This window comes from Telopea speciosissima, chromosome 5 (genome assembly GCF_018873765.1).
Source record: "Telopea speciosissima isolate NSW1024214 ecotype Mountain lineage chromosome 5, Tspe_v1, whole genome shotgun sequence".
Lineage (NCBI taxonomy): Eukaryota > Viridiplantae > Streptophyta > Magnoliopsida > Proteales > Proteaceae > Telopea > Telopea speciosissima.
The window spans coordinates 16,871,959-16,888,021 of NC_057920.1; the positions used below are offsets into that span (position 1 = coordinate 16,871,959).

Here is a 16,063-nt window from a genome sequence, read left to right on the forward strand (position 1 = left end):
CAGATCTATTCGACAATTTCATGCTTCTGGAGACAGCCCAGTTGAAACTCAAAGGTAGATCGAATCTGGTAAGAGAAGAAGTTTACAGCAAGAAGAAGAAGAAGAAGAAGAAGGAGAGAAGAGATAAGAAGAAGAGAAGAGAATGGGAGAATCGATTATGTGTGTTGAGAGTGATTCTCAACACACATATTAGCTTCATTCATTAAGTCTTCCAAATTACACAAGCCTCCCTAGGGAGGTAAGGAGAAATAAGACAATAAAATAAAAATACAACTTAGTCATGTCTTATAACTAGACAATGACAGAACTACCCCTATACAAGATATTCTAACAACTCTAACACTCCCCCTCAAGCTGGAGAATAAATGTCATACATTCCCAGCTTGTACAATAGAGTACTAAATAGACTAGAAGAGAGACCCTTGGTGAAGATATCTGCTACTTGATCACTGTTTTCACAAAGGGAGTACAAATGCACCTTAATCCAACTTTTCTTTGATGAAGTGACGATCGACCTCAATATGCTTGGTTCGATCATGTTGAACCGGATTATGGGCAATGCTTATGGCAACTTTGTTGTCACAATAAAGTCTCATTGGCCCTTCAGTTTCAAAGCTCAAATCGTGAAGAAGTCGTTTTAGCCATATAAGCTCACATACTCCATGGGCCATGGCCCTAAACTCGGCCTCAGCACTAGATCGAGCAACAACTGGTTGTTTCTTGCTCCTCCAGGTAACTAGATTACCACCCAAGAAGGTACAATACCCAGAAGTAGATCTCCTGTCAGAGACTGAACCAGCCCAATCAGCATCTGTGTAGCCTTCAATCTGCAAATGGTCATGCCTGGCAAATAGAAGGCCCTTTCCTGGACAGGATTTCAAGTATTTGATGATGCGATATCTGCATCCTGATGTCCACCCCTGGGAGCATGCATGAATTGACTCACCACTCCAACTGCATAAGATATGTCTGGTCGAGTTAGGGAGAGATAGATTAGTTTCCCAACTAACCTCTGGTACTTGCTTGCATCTATAAGAGAAGAACCACATTCATCACCAAGTTTATGATTCGGATCAATGGGGGAAGTGGCTGGTTTGCACCCCATCATCCCTGTCTCTTTCAGAAGATCCAAGACAAATTTCCTTTGGCAAATGTTGATCCCTTTCCTTGATCTAGATACCTCAATACCCAAGAAGTATTTTAAGATTCCAAGGTCTTTGATCTCAAACTGTTTAGCCAGATAAGACTTCAATCTATCTATCTCAGCAACATCATTCCCAGTCACCACAATGTCATCAACATAGACAATGAGAGCTGTAACTGTACCATTACCTCTCCTGATAAACAAGGTGTGGTCAGCGTGACTCTGGGAATACCCATTCTTCAGAATGGCTTGTCTAAATCTCTCAAACCAGGCCTTAGGAGACTGCTTTAGGCCATAAAGAGCTTTCTTCAACAAACACACTTTCCCTTCAGCTGAGGGACACTTAAAACCAGGTGGAGGCTGCATGTACACAACTTCTGCTAAATCTCCATGAAGAAATGCATTCTTCACATCTAATTGGTACACAAGCCAATCTTTATTGGCTGCTACTGAAAGAAGAACCCTGATGGAGTTATGCTTGGCTACAGGGGCAAAAGTCTCCTGGTAGTCAATGCCATACACCTGACTATACCCTTTTGCAACCAACCGAGCTTTGTACCTTTCCACTGTACCATCGGATCTATACTTGATTGTATAAACCCATCTACATCCAACTGGAGTTCTCCCCCTGGGAAGATCAACAAGTGTCCAAGTATTGTTCTTCTCTAGAGCCACCATTTCCTCAGTCATTGCTTGCATCCATTTTGGATTGGATAAGGCCTCTGTGACATTTTTGGGAATAGAAGAAGACTCAAGGGCAGTGGAAAAAGCAACACCTGTAGGAGAAATGGAGTCATAGGAAACAAACTGGGCTATGGGATTAGTACAGGTTCTCTTCCCCTTTCTAATAGCAATGGGAAGATCTAATTCAGAAGGAGAGGGATTACCTGACTGAAGAGGATGAGGCTGAGGATGTGGATCCAAAGAGGGGTTTTGGCAGGGTCGCTTATACCATGGTTGCTTCCCTTTTTCCTTCAACAAGCATTCACCTCTTGTGAATACACCATCTTCTTTGAATCTTATCCCCTTGTATTCCTTTTGTCTGCTAGCATCACCATCACCAATACCATCAACATCAACATCATCCACAACATCCACTTCTTTGTACTTTCCAATATCAAATAGAAATGGGGAAGTAGAGGTAGGCAAAGGGGATAGGAAGGGAATGACATCCGCATTCTGTTCACTGCTAATACTCTCCCCCTGAACAGAATGGCGAGGGGAAGAAGAAAAAAAAGGAATAGACTCAAAGAAGGTGACATCTTTGGAGAGAAATCGCCTTCGGGAAGAAGGATGGTAGCACTTATACCCTTTAGTGGAATCAGAGTAGCCTAAGAAGATGCACTTGAGAGCTTTGGGATCAAGCTTGGTGCGGGCTGATTTGTTGACATGTACATAACAAACACAACCAAAGACGCGTGGAGACAAGGAAAAAACGAGGATTGAAGAGAAAGAAGAGCAGGGGATTTGGAGCCAAGGAGTGGACTTGGCATCCGGTTAATAAGAAAGGCAGCGGTAAGAAGGGCATCGACGAAGGTCTTGCACGTGCATACCAAAGAGAAGACTCTGGTGATTTCCAAGCAAATGGCGGTTTTTGCTTCAGCCACCCCATTTTGCTGTGGGGTGTCAACACAAGCCAGTTGATGGATGATGCCCTTATCAGAAAAGAAATGTTGGAGCCCCCCATACATGTACTCACCCCCCTTATCAGATCTAACAATTTTGATGTGAGTACCAAATTGAGTACTGATAAAGTGATAAAACTCCTTAAAAGCATCACAAACATCACTCTTTTGTTTTAACAAAACAGTCCAAGTAGACCGAGAATAGTCATCCACAAATGAAACAAAATAACGAAAACCAGATAAGGAAGTAGTAGGAGAAGGTCCCCAAACATCAGTATGAACAAGGGAAAAAGGTGCAGTAGATCTATTACCACGATAAGGATAAGATGTGCGACAATGTTTAGCAAAAATACAAGATTCACACTGAAAAACATAAGATGCAGGAAAGGAAGTAAACAAGTGGGGTAAGTGTCTCCTCATAACAACAAAAGAGGGATGACCCAAACGTTGATGCCAAAGCATAACAGACTCCAAAGCACTCCGGTCATGCCGACCACAAACATAAGCTGCAGCAGTAGATTGAGCAGGTGACTGTGGCTCAAGAAGATAGAGTCCTCCTTTCTCAGTCCCACTGCCAATAACCCTCTTTGTCTCCAAATCCTGAAAGACACAATAAGAAGGAAAGAAAGTGACACAACAATGTAAGGATTTGGTTAGGTGACTCACTGATAATAGGTTAGTAGCAAAGTCGGGAACATGAAGGACAGACTCAAGGGAAATAGAAGGAGTAACCCGCACATTACCCTTACCAGAGACAGAGGAAAGGGAACCATCAGCAACCCTTACCTTGTCCCGGCCAGAACAAATGGAATAGGAATCATAGTACTGGGACATACCAGTCATGTGATCGGAGGCTCCAGAGTCAATGATCCAAGTGGATGCAGTAGGGGTAGCAGATGAGACCTGCAGAGCTGAGGCAGAAGTAGTCAACCCTCCAGAGCTAGAACCAGTAGCTGACCCTCCAAGGTGAGACATCAACCGACGTAGGGCTGCAATATCTTCCTGTGAGAGGGAATCAGGAGCAGGCTGCGGTCCAGGTGGCTCGGACTCAGATGTCACAGAATGAGCCTTAGCTCCCCCTCGCTTGCCTCCACGGGCATGAGATGAACTACCACGCATCCCAGGGGGCTGCCCATGAAGATCCCAGCACCGGTCCTTGGTATGTCCAAGCTTGCCACAATGGTCACATTTGTATCTCTCACGGCCTTTCCCCCCACTTTTCCAGTCTTTTTGGGAACTGGAAACAAGAGCACTTCTATTGATGGTACAATATCCATAGTGGTCCTCCGGGTTTCCTCACTTTGCAAATAATCGCACACATCATCCGAGATGGAAATGGAGACCTCCCTAAGATTTGCAGGCGAAGGGGTTCATATTCAGAGTTAAGACCACCAAGCAAAATAAGGATCCTTTCCTTTTCTTGGCTCCTGTAGACTTTTGCCTCGATCCTCAGCATTGGACAACTGGAGATTGGTATAATGATCATACTCCTCCCACAAGCTAATAACAGAGTTGTAGTACTCGGATATACTCCTATCACCCTGTTTCATATGAATGATTTTTGGAGAATTTTGATACACTTTCGTGGAATCTCCAACTCTATCAAAAATTCTGGATACACCGTCCCAAATATCTTTAGCAGTCTCCTTACTCATAAATCTCCGACCTATCTCAGTTTCATGGAAAAGATCAGCCAAGTCATGACAAGGAGTTTTCGGCCTCCCACTTGAGATAGCCTCGCATCTAGCAGTAGCAGGAGCGTGATAGACCCGAATGTACCCCAACTTCCCCTACTACGTAGGGACAACTTCACGAACGGGACCAATCCAAATAGTTGGTATTGTCCAACTTCACAACCGAGATCCTGGGTGTTGGGGTTATCAAAGGAAGCCATGGTTGGGAAACCACCACTGGGCTGCCGGGCGTAATGGTCCATCGACTCTTAATCATGTCCGACACAAGTGGACATAATAGGCAAATACTTTAACAATCAATATAAATTGTTTGCGCAAGTGGGGAGTATACTCAACCCAAAACAAGGAGACAGACCAATACAAAAAAAAAAGAAGGTCCCAAATCAACCAAACCACAAGGCTGAGGCCAAGCCTAAAAAACAGCAAGCATATGAAGAGCAAAAACTTGTATAACTCAAACCAAATTCTGCTAGTAGCCAAGAACCTTTAGTCCATAACACCCAATAAGTGTATCAAGATGTAATACTATCACATTCAGCCATCCAATACAAGCAGACCTCGAGAAGACAAAAACAGAGTAGCCGATACCCCGTAGCAAGAGAAAAAAAAGAGTAGCAGTCCTCGGACTCTCCACCTTCAAGGGCAGGCTCTTAGGGCTTCAAAAAGCACTCCCATACGACACAAATGGGACAAGTTCCAAGGTCATCCAAGCTGCCAAAGGCGTAATCAAACCGAGACACTCCTAGGTCGGGCGGAAAACAGAGCCTCGTTTCAAGTCTTCAAAACATCTAGCAAAAGGCAGCATTTCTTTTCAACAAACAAGAGCTTTGGGGTCTGAAACAACACCCCTAGGCGATGCAACTCCAATAGGTCTCATGCCAAGATGTGGAGAAGAGAAGGAGAACCAAGAAGAAGCTTCACAAGTCAGCGGTAACTTGCCGCCTTCCTCCATAGCTTCAAGTCACCTTCAGCAGCTCGAAACTCTCTCCAACTTAGGGAATACCACTCCCAAGACTGTAAGGAGTATAGGTTTCACATATACAGCCTCCAATGGAACCCCTTTACATTTATAGGGTTCCAAAGAGAGGAGAAGATGAGGATCGAGCTCACCGACTCTCAAACCAGAGATGTTGGCTCGATACCAAGTTGAAACTCAAAGGTAGATCGAATCGGTAAGAGAAGAAGTTTACAAGAAGAAGAAGAAGAAGAAGAAGAAGGAGAGAAGAGATAAGAAGAAGAGAAGAGAATGGGAGAATCGATTATGTGTGTTGAGAGTGATTCTCAACACACATATTAGCTTCATTCATTAAGTCTTCCAAATTACACAAGCCTCCCTAGGGAGGTAAGGAGATATAAGACAATAAAATAAAAATACAACTTAGTCATGTCTTATAACTAGACAATGACAGAACTACCCCTATACAAGATATTCTAACAACTCTAACAAGCCCATCAGATTTGGAGTGCCACCAAGGAGACTTATGGGCGTGTTAGGAATGCTGCCCAAGTGTATGAGATTCACAAGAAGGCTCATGATCTCACTCAGAAGGACTTGTCTGTTTCTACATACTATGCTGCCCTCAAAAGCTTGTGGCAGCTATTGGATCATTACTCCACTTATCAGCCCTCTACATCTACTGATGTTGCTACCTACCGTACACAGGTCAACAGTATCTGTGTGTACGATTTCCTGGTTGGTCTGAATGTGGAGTATGATCCTATTCGTATGCAAGTGTTGAACCAGTCTCCCTTTCCTACATTGGAGCAGGCCTTTGCCATGATTCATACTGAGCATGCTCCTACTGTTACTAGGTCTGCCCTACAGACCACTTCCAACCCTGCTTCTATTGCTACTACTGACAGTGATAATGCTACCTCCAAAGAGCTTGTCAAGTGTGAGCATTGCCATAAGCCCTATCACATTAAGGCTCAGTGTTGGAAGTTACATGGGAAACCTGCTGATTTTGAGGTGAAACGAGGCCGGGGGAAGCCCAAACCTAAGGCAAACCTGACTAAAGCTGCTGCTTCTACTGCTACAATCCCCTCTGCTGACACTGGTTTTACTCAGGATGAGCTACTAGCCCTCCGTCGCATGCTCCAACCATCTTCCGCTGCACCTTCTACTGCACCTACGCTTGCTGCATCATCTGGTTCTTACGTTGCCTTAGGTATTCCAGTCGGTAGTTAGTGTGCATTGGTTGTCTCTAGTCCTTGGATAATCGACTCCGGTGCCACTGACCACATGACTGGTTCCTCTCATGTATTTCATCATTATTTCCCTTGCTCTGGAAAAGATACTGTTCGAGCAGCCTATGGTTCATTTTCTCGCATTCATGGAAAGGGTTCCATTCACTCCTACCATTACCCTAAATTCTGTTTTGCATGTTCCTTCATTTCCTACTAATCTTCTTTCCATTAGTAGTTTAACTTGAGATTTGAACTGCAAAATAACTTTTTTTCCCTCTCATTGTGTCATACAGGATCTTGTGTAAGGCCACACAATTGGGGGTGGTAAGGTACATGGTGGTCTCTACATGCTCGACACGAGTCCGCCTACTCCACCATCAGCTTCCTCTCCGGCTTATCAGTTACATTCAGTAACCTCTACGGATCTCCATCTATGGCATTGTCGGCTTGGTCACTCCTCTTCGAACTTTAGCTTTCTTGTTTCCTTAAATAGTTCAAAGTTGTAACAAGGATGAGTTTTTATGTGAAGCTTGTGTCTTGGCTAAGCAGACTCGTTCTACTTACTCTTCAATTAATAAAAGAAGCACTTCTCCTCTTGCTTTAGTTCATACTGATGTGTGGGCCCCCGCCCGTTGTGTTTCTATTTCTAGTCATAGATGGTTTTTTTCCTTCATTGATTGCTTTACTAGGACCACTTAGGTGTACATGATGCAACACAAAAGTGAGGTGTTTCGATGTTTCCAGCTCTTCCATCGTATGATTCGGACCCAATTCAATACCACATTAAAAATACTACGGAGTGATAATGGCAAAGAATACATGGAAGGTCAGTTCCAGTCCTATCTGGTTGAGAATGACATCCTCCATCAAACCAGCTTTGTGGACACCCCTACCCAGAATGGAGTCGCCAAAAGAAAAAATCAGCACCTTTTAGAAGTGGCTTGGGCCAGTATGTTTGCCCGGCAGGTTCCTCCTCAATATTGGAGTGATGCTATTCTCATTGCTGCCTACCTCATCAACCGTATGCTTACCCTTGTCCTTGATGGTCGTATCCCTGTTGACCTCCTTCAAAGTTCTTCCTCTTTTGTGGTTCCCCCAAAAATCTTTGGTTGTGTTCGTTATGCTCGTAATCATCATCTTCATGGTAAGCTTGATCCTCGGAGCATTCAATGTATCTTTTTGGGCTACTCTCCTACCTAGAAAGGATACAAATGTTATTATCCACCTTCTCGGCGTACATTTTGTTACCATGGATGTTGTCTTCCATGAATCCCTGGCATACTACTCTTAGCTACCTCTTCAGGGGTAGCATGACCTAGTATTTGAAGATGTGCCTGATCTTTTACCTGATCTTTTACCAACTTCTATTCAGGGGGAGCCTTCTTCTACCCTTCCGGCTCCTATTCAGGATAAGCCAACTTCAGCCTCTCGGTCACTTCCTACTCAGGGGAAGCGTAGACCTGTGAGTCAAATTCCTATTGATCAAATCTACACCAGGAAGCACAAAGAGCAGGTTGAGACTACCACTACTGTACCACCTCTTCAGTCGTCAGAACTTGATCCAGATTCAAATTCCGCTACGTTACTTGGTAAGGATCCCTCTCTTGATTTACCTATTGCCGTCCATAAAGGCATTAGATCTTGCACCCAACATCCCATTACCAATTTTGTTTCTTATGATGCTTTGTCTCCCTCCTATCGTGCATTTGTGTCCTCTCTTTCCTCTGTTTCTATTCCTCAGAAATGGTAGGAGGCAATGGAAGATCCAAAGTGGAAATCCAAGAATGAGACATGGGAACTGGTAGCTCTTCCTTCAGGCAAGAAAACAGTGGGCTACAAATGGGTGTTTGTTGTCAAGCAAAAGCCTGATGGAACGGTGGACAGATATAAGGCTAGACTGGTGGCTAAGGGATTTACCCAGACCTATGGGATTGATTATCAGGAAACATTTGCCCCGGTGGCAAAGTTGAACCCCGTTCGGGTCTTGCTATCATATGTTGTCAATCTTGGCTGGATTTGCGGCAATTGGATGTTAAAAATGCTTTCCTTCATGGAGAGCTGGAGGAGGAAGTCTATATGGAGATCCCTCCAGGTTTTTTTATATGGGCTGAAGCAATCTCCTCGGGCTTGGTTTGGCAGGTTCCATAAGGCAATGATCTCTGTGGGGTACAAACAGAACAATGTTGATCACACCTTGTTCATTAAGCGGAATGGAGATAAGGTTACTCTTCTCATAGTCTATGTCAACGACATAGTGGTGACTGGCAATGATGTAGATGAAGTCTCTCACCTAAAGACTTTCTTGGGACGAGAATTTGGAATCAAAGATCTAGGACAGCTCTGGTATTTTCTTGGGATTGAAGTTGCTCGTTCTCCCAAAGGCATCTTTCTCTCCCAAAGGAAATATGTTCTAGATTTACTTTCAGAGACTGGTTTGTTAGGATGTCACCCATGTGACATCCCTTTGGAGGCTACTACTCGTCTACAAGAGAAGGATGGTGATCCTGTTGATAAGGGGCGCTATCAAAGGTTGGTGGAAAAACTAATCTATCTCTCTCACACCAGATTAGACATTCATTTGCTGTTAGTCTGGTCAGTCAGTTCATACATGATCCCTACTCCACCCAAATGGTTGCTGTTCTTTGTATTCTCCACTATTTGAAGTCAGCTCCAAGGAAAGGGATTCTCCTGTCTCCACATGATCACCTTCGCATTGAGGCGTACACAGATGCTGACTGGGATGGTAACCCAGACAGAAAATCCACTTCAGGCTATTGTACCTTTGTAGGAGGTAACCTTGTCACATGGCGAAGTAAAAAGCAAAATGTGGTGGCTAGGTCTAGCACTGAAGCGGAATTCCGTGCCATGGCCCAGGGCATATGTGAACTATTGTGGCTTCAGAGTTTACTCTAGGATATTGGTTGTTCTGTTCATCGTCCGATGATGTTGTATTGTGACAACAAAGCAGCAATCAGCATTGCTCACAATCTAGTGCAACATGACCGTACCAAGCATGTGGAGATCGACAGACACTTCATCAAGGTGAAGTTAGAAAGTGGGCAGATTTGTATACCTTTTGTGAAATCCGACGATCAACTTGCAGATGTATTCACTAAAGGATTAAGTGGATAGTTATTTCACCCTAGTCTAGTCAAGTTGGGCATGTATGATATTTATGCACCAACTTGAGGGGGAGTGTTGAGTTATGTAACCCGATAAGGGTATTTTGGGTGTTTTGTCCTTTTTTCTTTGTTTATTCCCCTGATATGAGCATAGTCGGCTATATAGGGGCAGTATTGTAATTATGCTCATAAGTAAAAGATATAAATGAAGGGGCTGTGAGTGAAAGAACAATTCACTCAAGCCATTCTCTCATTCTCGGTTCAGCTAACACTTTTGTTTTTAAATTGAACCGGGTCCAAGTTGGTCCAACCAATGGTTCAATTTAACTGATTTGTTTAGTTTTTATGTTTTAAAAATTGGGTCCAGCTATTCTCCACGCATAAAGGAGTTGGTGTTTCTAATTTTGGTGCAGCTAGGTGGACTTCTCAGTCTCCTATTCTGATTTGTAATCTTGGCCTTTATGCCTTATAAATAAAGCAATTTGTGGAGCTCCTCTTTACCTCACCGAATTTTAGAAAAAGAAACTTGAAGCTGCAGCTCTGCAACTTTTCTTCTTCATGAAGAAAACCTTGTGTCTGATCAGGGTTCGACGAAATCGGTGTTTCAGCGGATTGACACCTTGTGGTGGGAAGCCCGGGTGGTTCGTGTTGATTGTTCTCCACGTCATCTACTGCTGACTGTTCTACTGCCCTAGAAGTCTGATATCAAGTTCTTACCTTCAATAAGTCTGGAATTGAAACCCTAGTTCTCTTCTTCTTCCCTTCAAATGCCTACCCAGCTATATTCAGCCATTGGAATGTGATATAGATTGAAACATGAAGAAGACCAAAGAGGGAAAAAAAAGTTACTGTTCACGAGACCAGTGATTTAGGGACTGATATGGACTGCTGGCTTAGGGAGTTTATTTTTTGTGTTATTTTTATTATTAGACACTTATTTAGTTTCCTATTTGAGTTGTAATTCTAATTGGGAATCCTAGTTAGAGTCGAGTTTCTATTTTATAGGTTTTATTAATTAGTTTCTTACTTTAGGATTAGGTTGTTTTATTATAAATACATGTATGTAGCTGAACAGAAAAAGAGACAGAGATTGAAGAGAAAAGAGCTATTGATGAAGCTGTGAGATGCGACAACGGTGAGATACCGTGAGTGAGAAGCCCTGGGTGAGAGGATGATGGGCTGAGATAACTGATCCTATCCCCCCTTCTATATCCCTTTCTTCTTCTTTCGTATCCTTTGATGTTCTTCATATGTAAACAGAAAATAGCAATAGAAAAAAGAGTTTTAGTTATTTAATTTTTTTTCCTTTTATTGTATTGATCCTGAAGTTTCCTCACTTGTGCATTGTATAGCCTTAAATCCAAGATTGATGGTGCTTCAGTGATCGAAACAGAAACGTGATTGCTGGGTTAGAATTGTTTTTGATATATGGTTTAAAGTCCCAATGCAAATCTTTGAAAAAATCAGGTATTACAGGGTGATAGAGTGCCTTGGTTTTGAGTTCTACCACTGCCTGGCTCTGTTTGAGTTCTGTAGTGAAGTATTGATGCTGTCTCTTAAGTATTGACTGGATCGTACTGTATCGATCATACATGCACACACACATACATATATATATATATATATATATATATTTGATGCTGGTCTTATAATCCTAAATTAGATTTATTTTTCCTTAAATTGCTTCGAAACAACTAATTTCTGTTTAATAGCTTTGTCTTGTGGTGCCACTAAGTTGTAGCTAAGGTAATTGTGGGTGGCACTTTATAATGCTATCAAAGGCTTTGATTTTGTTGTGAAAACTTTGTGATGCAGATTTTAAATCACGCGTTAATATAACTAAAAGAGAAGCTTTAGATTAACCAAACATTGTGATTAATGAGCTGAAGAAATTCCAAGTGTGTATGTCTAAAAAGCAGAATGTTTGGTTCTGTAATCTGAACCTGCAAAGTTATGAAAATTTATGTTCTTTTTATTTAATTGCTACCTAAAATGGTTTCTACTTTGAGGCATGAGGGTTGCCTAGTGAAGAAGGATGAAGAGCCTAAGTTGCAGATCTGTTCTTTCTTGGTGAATTCACCCTAGAAAATGGAACATTTTGAGTTCTCGATTGGGGGGAAATGAACTTGGTGTCCTGTCCATAGGAATAGTTTTATCCACTGGCCACCTAATTTTAAGGTCTCAATGAATCCTGGGCTCCTCTCTCCCTCTCCTCTCACCCACATTTATCCCTGGTTTTTTTCCTTCAGATGATTATTGGAGTTTGTTATTAATCATGTATTGTTTTGTCTTTGTTTTCCTTTATTAAACTGGATCTATACATGCCCAAATCAGGAATAAGGTCAAAGAACTTAAAAGCCTGGTCTGGGGTCAGCAGGACTAACTGGTTTGTGAGTTGAGGACTGAAAATAGTTAGATGAATAAAAGGTGATGGGAAACGGCAACCTCCACATTCAAGCCTGAAATCATCTTTCTGAATACCTATAATATTGAAATGCAGTACAGCTTGTTGCGGAAAGAATGGCAACCAATAAAAAGTTGCTTATTGGATGGGTTTGGGTGTCATTGTCAAGTGCAGGTATGTGTCTAGGATCCAGATACATCTTGCTATGGAATCTAAGGATACGTGGACTTGCCTATTGTGAACTCTGAATGTGCCATCTGGGTAGGGTAACATGTGCATATCACAGCTAAGAAATTATATGCAGCTCCCAGGTGAGCAGAGTAGTTGATATCTTGGTTTGTGCATTTCATTTTAGATATAAAAAATGAAAACACTTTAACAGCAAACGTGTGGAATTATGAACTTGGCTACATGTCATTAAGAACAAGAGCGCAATAGTTTGGGAAGAAAGTTATAATCTGTCATTGTATATCAATCTTGAGCACACCCAGATATTGACACATATTCCAAAAATGGGATTAGGGGCATGGATTTGGAACTCTAGCACATATCTGACACCAGTACCATGCCATTGGGGGGGGGGTATATAGAATCATAGTTGTCATGGCGTCGCCATGGCGTCCTGGCGCTGGAGAAATGTGCATATCGACCTACGCCATGGCGTCCTGTCTCTCTTTCCCTCTTCGATTTCTTCTTCTTTAATTTTTTGTTTCTTCTTCAACCTTAGACCCACTCCCTGTTTCCTCTAATCTCCTATTTTAGCCTTGGTTTCTGAATTTTTTCTTTCTGGGCGGTACTACCAGATTCTGGAAAAACATCATAGGTTTCCTTACACAAACATCGACTGGTTCTGAGATTTGATCCATAAGTTCTTTTCTCTTGGGCGATCCATACCTGGAAGTTTCATATCCAGAAGTCTCTCTTTCTGTGAGATTCAATTTTTCGAAGTAACCTGCAACTAAGACATCCACCAGATCTGATTTCAGATCTCACCATTCGGTTGCTAGCAGAATTTTGGGGCTTTTTCTTGTTGGGATCAGCAGACCTTGGTGCTGCAATTTTGTTCCAGAAATTGCAGGGAGAATCGTCTTCATAAGGAGTTTCCTCTGCTGGAACTACTCCAGTTTACCGCCTCTCTGCCTCTCTTTCTATCGTGTTATTGCAAGGTTGAGGAAGACATTAAGTCTTTAAAATTGCAAGTAAGGACAACTTATATTATTTATATAAAACCCTCTATATTCTCTATTGCTATTCTGTTTAGCCCAGTCACTTTTCTCTTTAACTCCATTAAATTACAGTTCTGCCAGTCCTTTACAACTTCAGATTAATTACAATTCTGCCATTGCTCTTATAAATCTTGATTTATCTAATAGTTTGCCATTCAACTTTGGATTTAATTACAATTCTACCATTGCTCTTATAAATCTTGATTTATCTACTAGTTTGCCCTTCAACTTTGCCATTCAACTTTGGATTTAATTACAATTCTGCCATGGTTGACATGATCGCCATGGCGGGCGACGTGTCGATATATCGATCAGACACCCCTCCACCGACTTGGATTGCCGTGACGCCGTGACAACTATGTATAGAAGTTTAATCTTTTTTCAAAGATAATCAATAATATAAAAGGGTTCTACACTGCCATTGCCTAGAACCCATTCTCCTATGCTGATAGGTAATGGCCAGAAAAACTCAGACAGGGAGAAGAAGAGGGGGTGGGGTCCAGAAAGCACCATTAAGGTGGTAGGTGCTTGCAACCATGAAATTTCAAATTCAACCCAGCTAATGTCTGAAACTTGAACCTTGAATTAGAAACCATGTGCCCTAAAACCCATAAACTATGAATCCTGAAACTGAAACATGGAACCCTTGAACCTTGAATTAGAAACCATGTGCCCTAAAACCCATAAACTATGAATCCTGAAACTGAAACATCGAACCCATGAAGAACCATGAAACATTTAACCCCATGAATTTGTGAACAGGGACTGTTGAAAATCCTAGGAAGAAAGCCTCTCTCAAGGCAGATCTTTTACTTAGAGACCATCCAATTTGACAGATAGCCCATCTTAGTATTCTCCTCTAAATTATGTTATAATGATTGTTACATCAGGATATTTATATACATCTGAAGGTCAGATTGCCAATTCATCAGTTCATGTGGCTAAGCGAAAGGCTTCCTGGTAAAGGCATGTTGGAAACCTATTCTCATGTTACTATAAATCTTTGTAGCAGTTCTAAATAATGTTAACTATCATGTCAAGACTATTGTATCATGAGAAAGTTGATGACCACGGAACATTTCATTTATCGTTGATTAGTAAACTGTCCCTTACTATAGTATGGTTTCAATACGATGCAAATATAAAGAGTAGGAAATGGTAGTGGTCTTTAAATTTATTTATTTTTGTGTATTTGGTTAAACTTGGTTAATTCCCTTTTATTCACTTCACAGTCCACTATGGAATCAATGGGCCACATACCTAGTTGGGTCAAATGGATGGGTGATGTAGCCATTCTGACAATTGGATATTATAGGGAATGGTTTGGACTTTGAGTTGGCCATGTGTCAAATTTCAGGGTCAAATTCAATCATATACCCTCCCATGTATTGGCAAGCACCCTCCGGTAATCCAGGTGTTGGTGCGCTGCATGCATCATTTTGGTAGTCCAGGATTTTTCAGTGCTTTATCATGCCACTTGGACAGATCCGTTTGGGCTGAAACATTATGTGAGCAGGGGACTTTGTGGTCTACCTGTCCACAATTTTAGGCCCATCTGGCCTGCTATGGGCGGAATTAGTTGTTTGTCCATAGATATCATAGTGGATGACTGTCCAGAAAAACCACTCCCTGAGTAGACTTGGTTTCGCTGCAATCATAATATAATTTATTAGTAGTTTCTTGTGTGTTTCTTACAGCTTGATTCATTTGATGAAGTGGCAGCTATCCTCATGTTCTGATTGACTGACCAACATATAACTTTGTTTATGTTAGACATACTTACGTAGTAGTACAAAGTTCAAAAAAAAAATTGAATTGGGTTAAATAGATGGTTCTTGTGCATGCAGTTTCCTCTCAGTTCTGGACTTGATTCACACTGTTCCAAGTGATAATTTTTTTTCTTTAAAAGTGATATATTCTGTTCTATTGCATCACGTCTGTTAGCTCTATTCTCTTTTATGAGTACCTTTACATCTTTTTCTAATGTTGCCTTTCTTTTGTTAATTATGAAAATCAGGATGTTTGTTTTACCATGCCTCTGCGACACTCTGAAATGGAACAAGTTGATGCTGAAGACCTAGTTGAGCTTTCTGAGATTGAGAAACACAGCCAAGGCCAGGTTAAATTTTATATTCTTCAACCCTACAAAATTTTGCAATATGGCACTAGGGGAGGTGGCATTGGTCGTCCATATTGCAGTTCAATTGACATTTTAATAATACTAGGACAGTAGAACTGGACGAATCCAACCTCCCTGCATGACTGCCGTTTATGTGGCACATCCAGGTTTGTCAGGGACTTGTCATCCTTGTTCCCAGCTAGGAGGCCCTATCTTCTAAGGGTTGACCTTTGTGCTGATTCTAACTGTTGAGATTGGCTACTTTACCCGATAGGGGTAACTTAGTCCTTGTTGGTTTCAGTTATTTGTTTTATTTAGTTTATGTTTTAATTGTTTTTTTCCTGTTTTTCCCTTCTATCCGATCTCTATTTTGGATTCCTAGTTATAGTGGGAATTCCTAATAGGAATAGGATTAGGGGGGGGATTCATACTTTAGCTGTAATTTGATTTTATTATAAATAAGAGGCTGGGTGATCGATCTAGACCATCTAAGCATTCATTCCCAAGGCTGTTAACATGGTATCAGAGCCAACTCTGATCTA

At 41.7% G+C, this 16,063-nt stretch overlaps 1 protein-coding gene across 3 annotated transcripts in view; it reads left to right on the forward strand.

Moving 5' to 3' along the window:
• The window catches only part of LOC122662635 (protein downstream neighbor of Son-like), a 40,193-nt gene that overhangs the window by 16,097 nt on the left and 8,033 nt on the right, over positions 1 to 16,063 (forward strand). For all 3 annotated transcript variants that reach the window (XM_043858328.1, XM_043858326.1, XM_043858327.1), the window contains exon 10: positions 15,420 to 15,521. In XM_043858328.1, the coding sequence (XP_043714263.1) occupies positions 15,420 to 15,521 (102 nt within the window). The remainder of the gene's footprint in view (positions 1 to 15,419; positions 15,522 to 16,063) is intronic.